Source organism: Thermobia domestica, chromosome 6 (assembly GCF_964235325.1).
Source record: "Thermobia domestica chromosome 6, izTheDome1.hap1.1, whole genome shotgun sequence".
Classification (NCBI taxonomy): Eukaryota; Metazoa; Arthropoda; class Insecta; order Zygentoma; family Lepismatidae; genus Thermobia; species Thermobia domestica.
Genome location: NC_137459.1, coordinates 288,831,684 through 288,840,787, shown reverse-complemented (window position 1 = coordinate 288,840,787; position 9,104 = coordinate 288,831,684). Strand labels below are relative to the sequence as shown.

General features: G+C 35.5%; 1 protein-coding gene across 1 annotated transcript; it reads right to left on the bottom strand.

Annotated features, from left to right (window-relative positions):
- Positions 1–7,452: 7,452 nt before the first annotated feature.
- Positions 7,453–7,929, bottom strand: LOC145687574 (protein CFDP2-like). Its single transcript, XM_081761039.1, has one exon. It carries the CDS (start codon positions 7,927–7,929, stop codon positions 7,453–7,455), a length of 477 nt encoding a protein of 158 aa, XP_081617165.1.
- Between the last annotated feature and the right edge of the window lie 1,175 nt (positions 7,930–9,104).

Genomic DNA, 9,104 nt, shown 5'->3' with positions numbered 1-9,104 from the left:
TATGGTACATAATATGGTTAATTAGCATTAGTCCAGCATTGTGATCAACAATTAAACTTTGTTTATTTATTTAAGAATATGCAGCGTTTTATTTGTAAAAAAAACATAGGTGCTGGTACGCTGAACATCATGTTTAGAAGGGTTAAATTCTCGCATAACTTTAAGGGTATTATTATTATTATTATTAACATTAATTATAATGTCCAGTAGCATGTCACTGTAGTATTGCAACTAACAGCTCTTACATACATACATATAAAGATCCTTTAAAATGTCTGATTCTTACATCTTAATTTTATAATGCAATAATCATAAAGATAATCAATATTTCTTAGTGATTTGTTTCTTGTTGTTTTTTTTTCATATTTCTGTAAACGGGTGAATGTAATCTGCTATTATTTGTTTTCAACAGACGTCAAGAGTTCCATAAATACTTAATTTCAATAATAACAAACACATATACAGTTCATTGTTCATATAATGCGTTTGGTATTTTCGAAGTTTCTCATCAACCTCTTTTTAAGACAGAGTAGGGAATATTCTATTCTGGTTAAAAGGTTCCGACACGCCGTACTGCTGCGTACCATCAGAAATAAAACACTGGGAATATGAATAGGAATGTGTTTCGGGGCTTTCAGTATGACCAGTTTAGTTCGTTACATATGAGTAATGTCGTCGTTCGGCGATCACCCTACCCAGTAGGGTGGGCCGAAAAAAATGTTTTTTCAGATATTCGGGATTGAGTAGTTATCAGAAGTTGTGCATTGGTACGAAATGAAGCCATGTCAAATATGTTGATTTTAAAACAATATTTAACCGGGCCTCCAAGGCCCTAAACTGCTTATTTTTTTTGTTCAAATAAAATGATTTTAGGTAATAAGAACATTTTGCCAGACAATACTATTAATACGTAAAACATGAAATACATGGTTTTAATATACGCAAATAACTATTAAGAGCTTAATTAACTTTCATAACTACCATATTAACACACGAAAAACCTTCGTGTTGAGCCCAGCTCAGAACTCTCAAACTTTAAGAGAATATCACTTTTTCGCATCTGGATGCAAAATGCACAACACTGGTTTTCCGAAGGCGGCGCTTACATTGCTGAATTCAAACAAACTAGAAACAATATGGCTGCGAGCCTCTCTTCCTGTATTGTCTTGCCTTTGATTTAAGGACATGATTTTGAAATACAACTCAAAATGCAAAACAATCATTAACCCCATTAAGAAACAAGATACCTCAATTAAGAGCCAAATTAAAGAAATTTAAGAACGGTACTCACAAGTTATTTGATATTTTCTCTTGCAAATGCTGCGATAGATTAACCTGTGTGATAAATCAAATTAAATACAGTCATGCGAGCTTATATTAAATCAGAGAAATCAGAGACAAATGACGAGTTGCAATGTAGATAAAGCAGAAACCCATAGGCTTAAAAGAAAGCATGACACACAGATCGATTATGATGTTGCGGTACCAAATACAAGAGGGTTACAATCGTTAGCCTCAATCCCGCACTTGGAACATACATTAAGTGCTTCCACTCCGAATTCATATGATGAAGAATTCGCATGGAGCAATCGTTTATAGAATAAAATCTAAAGTAAACCTAAATAAACAATAGTGAGCCCTAAACAAATGAGTATCGCAAAATATTTAACAGGTGTCTCGAATAGGTCGGCTGCTAAAATTGTATCCGCTGTTTTAGTAGATATTAATTTACTGAAAAAACGAACCAAAACAAGGTACTAGATAAAAACAAAATCCGTAGGAAACTAGCAAAAAAAGAAAAAAAAAGATAAAAAAGAAACCGTCTACAGTGTAAAGCTACTAATTTTAAGGGTCTACTTTGATGGCCAAAGTACCAAATTATAGTTCTAATTGACAATTGCAGTAGTCAAAGCACTGAAGAATATGCGGATTATATCGATTTGACCGATTGGTCAGAAGTAATAGTAACGAAACCTCCAATTTTGGCTAACATATCAACAGAAGAATTAACCGAAATGATTGTGGAAAAGAGGAGGTTTCACAGTTTGTCACGTTCCCCTTCCACACACAGGATTTGAAAAGGTGTGTAAAGGTAGTAACATAACCTTCTTCAGAAGTATGCGGTAGTGTTGCACGAGACGGTTATATTCGCGCAAAACTGGAAGCACGAAAGTATCTACCAAGCTTCGAACATAAATCTCAATATTTTGTTCCAAGATTCAACTAAGGAGCTTTAAGTAAGAGGAAGGTGGTTGGGAGGAACTCGCTGTGTAGCCATCTCCACGTGGTGAGTCCTGGGCTGGTTTGGTGTTTGTTGGTCAATTTTTCAATCTTACCTTATGTATTTGTGTCCGTACTATTATATCTATTAAACACCAATCAGACGAAGAGCTGCACATCAGATCAGAACATTTTAAATCCTGGGGTCAAGTTAAAGTATTAGGAATCTTAACGAATTTTCTATACATACTAAAATAATGGTATATATTTAAAAAAAATAACACTTTTTCGGACCCGTAGGTCCTGGTGAAATATTTTTATCTACCTCTGTTTTGTTGAAGAAACATAGCATTATACAACTTTTGCACAGTACTCAAACTTAATTTTCTGAAAACAAATATTTCAATAATATTTTCACTACTCACAACCTAATTTTTTCAGCATTAACGTTCTTTCGGGCTCCCGGGGCCCGGTTAAATATCTTTTTATCCGGCTCTGATTTGGCGAGGAAACATGACATTATAAATTTTGCACGGTACTCAAACTTAACTTGCCAAAAAATTATATTTCAATAATATTTTCACTATTTACAACTATCTTTTTTTTAAAAAGAAAAACAAACGTTCTTTAGGGCCCCCGGGGCCCGGTTAAATAACTTTTATTCCGGCTCTGTTTCTGTGAAGAAACATAACATTATACAACTTTTGCACGGTACTGAAACTTAACTTTCTAAAAATATATTTTAATAATATTTTCATTGGTCGCTACTTTTATTTTCAAAATTACCGTTCTTTCGGGCCCCTGGGGCCTGGTTAAATATGTTTCTATCCGGCTCTATTTTAGTGAAGAAACATAACATAATATTATACAACTTTTTCATGGTACTCAAACTTAACTTTCTAAAAAGATTATTTCAATATTTTTACTACTCGAAACTATGAACGTTGTTTTCTGTAATGAGGCAACTTTTCACTTGTCTGGCTATGTTAACAGACACAATGTTAGGATATGGGGATCTGAGAATCCGCATGCGTACATAGAACATTCTAGAGGCAGTCCCAAATTGAATGTTTGGTGTGCTTTAACACATAATGCATATAGGCCCCTTCTTTTTCATAGAGCAAACCATAACAGGAAACGTACACTTTGCTGCTCCCCAGTTATAACATTTGCAACCTCAAGTGATATTCAAATTGAATGGTACCCTGCCCCATCGGAGCCTACAAGTGGGGGACTACCTTGATACTGAATTTACTGGCCGTATAGGCCGTGATGGCCCAATTAAGTGGCCTACACGTTCTCCTGATGTTACCGCCCTGGACTTCTTCCTGTGGGGGTATGTGAAATAACTTGTGCATTCTGGTGAAAAGGTCCGTAACCTTGATGAACTGAAGAACCGTATTAGGAATGTGATTGCTTCAGTAGCATCACAGATGTTACAGAATACTTGGACAGAGATTGAGTTCAGGCTAGATACTGTAAGAGTTACAAATGGAGCTCACGTGGAGTTACTCACGTTGAGTTAGAATGACTTGTAGGACCAAATAAACTTTTTGAGTTCTCCTTTAAAATGCATTTTTTTCCTTCTGTGTCTCTGACCCTATTAAAACTAATACACTTTTAAAACCGTGAGTAGTATTCTGGACACCCGGTATATATATGTCTAATCTATATCTATATTTATATCTATATCCATACCTATATCTATCTACTTATATTAATAATTTCCTCCAAATATAATTTTCGAGGTGATTGCTCAAACATACAATCCACTCTCGCCCCTATAGAAAATGAGGCTCAAGTTAAGGGTATTATTTAATATATGCTGGTGACATCAAAATAAATGTATCCACTAACATTTCTCCTTAAAACAAAACATACATACGTATGGAACTACGCATTTTGTATTAATTGCATTATATTATTATTATTATTATTATTATTATTATTAAGTATTCTGCCTTTTGGCAGGTCCTCGAACTAATGAGTATTTATTTCTTCTTAATTTTCAGTTTGGACAAAGAAATGTTTCTTCCATATTTATCGATTTTCAGTTTCCTTTTTTAACTTCCATTATTTTCTTCTATTTTTTAAGTCATCGATCAGGTGTGTTCTTCTTCTCCCTGCTCCTTGCTTTCCTTCCATCTTTCCTTGTATGGTGGTATGAGGAAGACAATTTCTTCTCAAGATGTGTCTAATTCAATTTGCCTTTCTACAAAGGATGGCGGCTGGAAGCGTCATATTCTCTCCTATCCGTTTCAAAACGTCTTCGCTTGTTACTCTTTCTGTCTATTTTGTCTTTTCCATCTTCATCCAACACCACATTTCGAAGCTCTCTAAATATTATTCTCTAACTTCCGTAATTTCCAAGTCTCTGAACAATAAAGTCCAATGCTCCATATACAGCTCTTGATCAATTTCTTCCCTAGTCCAATATTAGGGCTGTTAGTTAATAGTGATATTTCCTTGTTGAATGCTTCTTTTGGTTGTGGCGATTCTCTTCCTGATATCCTTGGTGCGGTACGAGTCTTTCGTCAAAATACTTCCCAGATATTTGAAAAGGTCGATCTCTTTAAGTACTCTTTGTTCTATTCTGACACATAACGGAGCATTTCCACGGGATATTATCATGACTTTCGATTTTTCGATGTTGATTTTAATTCCATATAATTTCCGAGTGTCAACTATTTTGTCAACCATCTCCGTTAGTCCTTCTTCGGTTCTACCTACAATAACCGTGTATCTGCATAGGTGGTCTTGTTAATGAACTGCCCTCCAATCTTGAAATTTCCAATTTCCGTTAATACTTCCTTCATTAACCATTCACTGTAAATGTTGAATAATAACATTACATCATTGTCTGATCCTCTTCAAATATCCACACTATTAGTTTATCCTTCATTTAAACACATCTTGACTCGTTGTCCTATGTACAGGTTGTGAATGAGCCGTCAGTCTTTCCATTTAACACCAACTTCTTTAAGCATTTGCAACTGTTTAGTCTAATTGAGCCTGTCAAAAGCTTTTTGCAGTCTATGAAGCACAAACACAACTTTTCCTTTACCGTAAACTGGGTATACTTTGGCCATTTAAAGGCACCTTTGGCCCAAAACATTAAAACAAAAAAAGATTTGTTCTTACATGGTTATTATTTTTTTTTCTTCCAGTAAGAAAAGTTGTGGATTGAAGTATTACAACATTGAAAACACATAAATGTTGGTGCTAGTGATTTATTCCCGGAACGTGGGAAGCAAAATGATAGCAACTGTTAACAAGTAAACATTTATTATATTTCAAGCTCCGTAATTTTTGTTCATTGCATTAAAGTGACACATCTTCAGTGCACAAGTGAGTAGAATATAAAATGATGTTCATTAGCGAATGTTAATAAGCTAACGCTTTAAATGTTCGTTCAATGTCGCACAAATTATTAAGCGTTTAATTGCGTGGGGTAACATTGGCCTAATCTTGGAGGCAATGTTGGCACATACTTTCTGTGTTGGAAATGGAATATTATTAAACATGAAATGATGTACAAGTGGTACTATGTAACAAGGAACATTAACCCCCCCCCCCCCATTAGCTTTTAAACGAGAACATTATACAGTGCCTGAATTGCAAGAATTTTCTTCCTAAAACTGAACAGTATGGTACCGGTAAAGTACTCTATTGCAATAAACAATATGGTGCCCTTATTTTTTGATGCTAAGTATTCATCCACGAGAGATCTTCATTGAACGATATTTTTGTCTGCCTCTAAATTGAGTAAAGCGATTTCACACATATGTTAGTAATACAGGCATTTTAAGTTATGTATTCACAAACTTGTAGCGTTCTTTTATAGATGTTTCGTATTCACCCAACTAGAATTCAAATATTTTCATTGAGCGATATTTCTCGTTCGCTTGAAATTGAGTAAAAACATTGATAATTTCACCAATGTGTTTATAATATCATGTTATGCTCTTCTGTTTCTGAAATACAGCGTTACAATAATACTTTCGTGTATTAATTAGTCATTTTGACAAATGGGCTAAAGTTTCCTCAACCAAGAAAAATCTAGAATGGCATCAAAAAATTGGAAGTATTATCATTGTTCTTGGTCACACTGTTTATTTACTGCTTTCAAAAGAAAGCTAAAGGATTGCATTTTAACAAGGTGAAAAGTCATTAAATTACCCCCCTAATCTCAGGATATATTAGAATGGGAATTTTTATTTTATTTTATTTTATTTATTTATTTATTTTTAATGGCCAAAGCATACCCAGTTTAGTTACGTCCAGAACTCGTTCTGAGATAATTCTCGTCAACCCAATGGCATCTCTGGTTCATTTTTCTTTCTAAAATCTGAATTGATTTTCCTCCAACAGCTCTTCTATCTTATTTTTCAGTCGTCTGTTCAGTATGCACGCAATTATCTTTCCAGTGTGGGAAACAAAGCTAATGGTTCTGTGATTAGCTGCACTTGTTTGCTTCCTTTTTCTTGAATAATATAGTCAATGTAACATCAAGAAAATCCTTTGGCAATTCTCCATTCTGGTAGATCTTGTTAATAAGTGAAGTCAGTACTTTCATTGCATTGTCTTCTAATCCCTTGAGCAGATCTGCTTGTATGTAGTCGTCTCCCGTGGCCTTCCTCCTCTGTGTGTTCTTGATGGCTTGTACTACTTGACTTTTCAATATGCTGGATCCGTTTCATCATCATCCACCTCTTCTTTTGCTTCGATCGTTATACGTAATATTTTTCTTGTGGTTCTTCTGGTCATATAGATCATTTATATTCTTCCCAAACTCCAAGCATTCCTTTATGGTCAGTGACTACATGACCTTGTTGATTTTCGATTCCAAATGTGCGTATGCATTTGTTAGTTTTTCCTCCTAATTCTTGTGCTTTCTGATACATCAGACCATATCTCCCGTGCTGCTGACGTCCCATTATTTTTTCACATATTTGTTCCATGTACTTTTCTTTCGCTTTGTCCGTCTCTTTTCTCAATTCATTATTCAGCCTTCTGTATACTTTGATGTTCGTGCTTTCCACCGTCCTGCGTTCTTTCATCTTATTAAACATCGTTTCAGTTACCCATAGTTTCCTCGGTGCTCTTTCCATCTTGCCGATGTTGTTGTGGAGTATGTTAAGTAAAATTTGTTTAACTTTTCCCCGATTATTTTCTACATTTTCTGGCATATCGCCAATCACACAGAATTTTTCTTCAATCTCTTCTTTCACATCATTGTTCATACTTCCTAGTCGCTTCAATTTCCATTTTAGATTTTTCCTTTTTCTTGATCGTCACTAACCAAGTTTGCACTTCCGCCACTAGGAGGTTGTGCTCAGAATCGATACCCGCTCCCGGTAGTGTCTTCATGTGTTGTACACTATTCCTGAAACATTGCTTCATAAGGATGCAATCGATTTGGTAGCGTTTGTTATCTCCTGTACTTTTCCATGTGAACAGCTTGATTTTTCTTTCCCTGAACCTCGTGTTTGTCACCACTATATCATTTTGCCTACAGAAGTCAATAAGCATTTGTCCCCTTTCGTCTCTTGTACCTAGTCCAAATGGTCCCACCACCTTATTCGAGGATCCTTCTTCTACAACACAGTTAAAGTCTCCCATCACTATGGCGTTGACCTGGTGCAATATGTCGCTAATGTCATCATACAGTACGTCTATTACATTGTCATCATCCTCGCTTGTTGCCATATATACTTGTAAAACCACAATATCCACTGGTTTTGCACTTAATTTTACAAACATCAAGCGGTCACTGGAGCGTTCCACTTTGGTTGCACTTCTTGCTATTTCGTTCTTCATTGCTATCGCGACACTATACTCGGACTTAACGCCACCCGAATAGAATATTGTGTAATTTCCCGACACTGTCTCATCTTTTTCTGGCCATCTCATTTAAGCCCACTATGTTCACTTTACATTTTTCCATTTCAATTTTTAAAATTTCCAAGTTTATCCATACGTTCCAGGTTCCTATGCTGAAATGAAAGTACATTATTTTATTTTTTTGATGATTCTTCCCAGAGTAGTCCCCACCCAGAGATCCGAAGGGGGGACTATTTTACCTCCAGAATGCTTTACCTCATGAAGGACCATCATTACATTTGTTATCTTCCTTCATCCCTCCTGGGGAAAACATTATGTGGTAGTATTCCCATTTCCTTTCCACACCTCCATGCCGTTGAGCACTTGATTGTTCATACGCCTTTTAGGATAGTTTCCCATCTTAAGTGCTAGAAGGTGCCCAGACCCCCACCCGCTCATCCGCCCTCCGAAAAGGCTGTTGGCACTTAGTAGGGGCTGACTCCTTATCCCGGGAGTCAGTCGGTCCCCACCACGTTAGCCGCCTAAGAAGTTGCCCGATTTCTCCCGCGAGGTGATGTATGTTGGGATTTTGCCTTCGTTTAAGATGATACTTCAAGGCTTTTCTCAAACCTCTCCAGTAGCTTGTAAAATAGATGATTGCCCAAATAGGTTGTCGTTTCTAATCAAAAAAAGAAAAAAAAGGACAACAATTCGCTGTTTTAATGTTCATTAGTAGATAAACTCTCTTCGTTTTAATTCAGCATGATTTTATTTCATGTTTCAAGAAAGCTTCATAAACAAGAAAGACGTAAATCCGTTAAAACTTATGAAGCGACATGCTATAAATGAATTGTAAAATGGAAGAAATTTTGTGTAGTGGATAAGAGTACCATCTTTGTAATGAAAAATTTTCCTTTTATTATTATGTTTTAAACTATTTTTTTTATTATTATTTCTTCTTTCTATAAACTTTGGAATATACTTTCTCCAATCTTAACAAGAATTTTAAAAAAAATGAAAAAGAAAATCAAGTCTTTCATTCTCCACGTTAGCCATAGAGA

Bases quoted from the DNA above. Each gene is read 5' to 3' on its own strand.
- LOC145687574 (XM_081761039.1), bottom strand. From the start codon at position 7,929: ATGGCAACAAGCGAGGATGATGACAATGTAATAGACGTACTGTATGAT.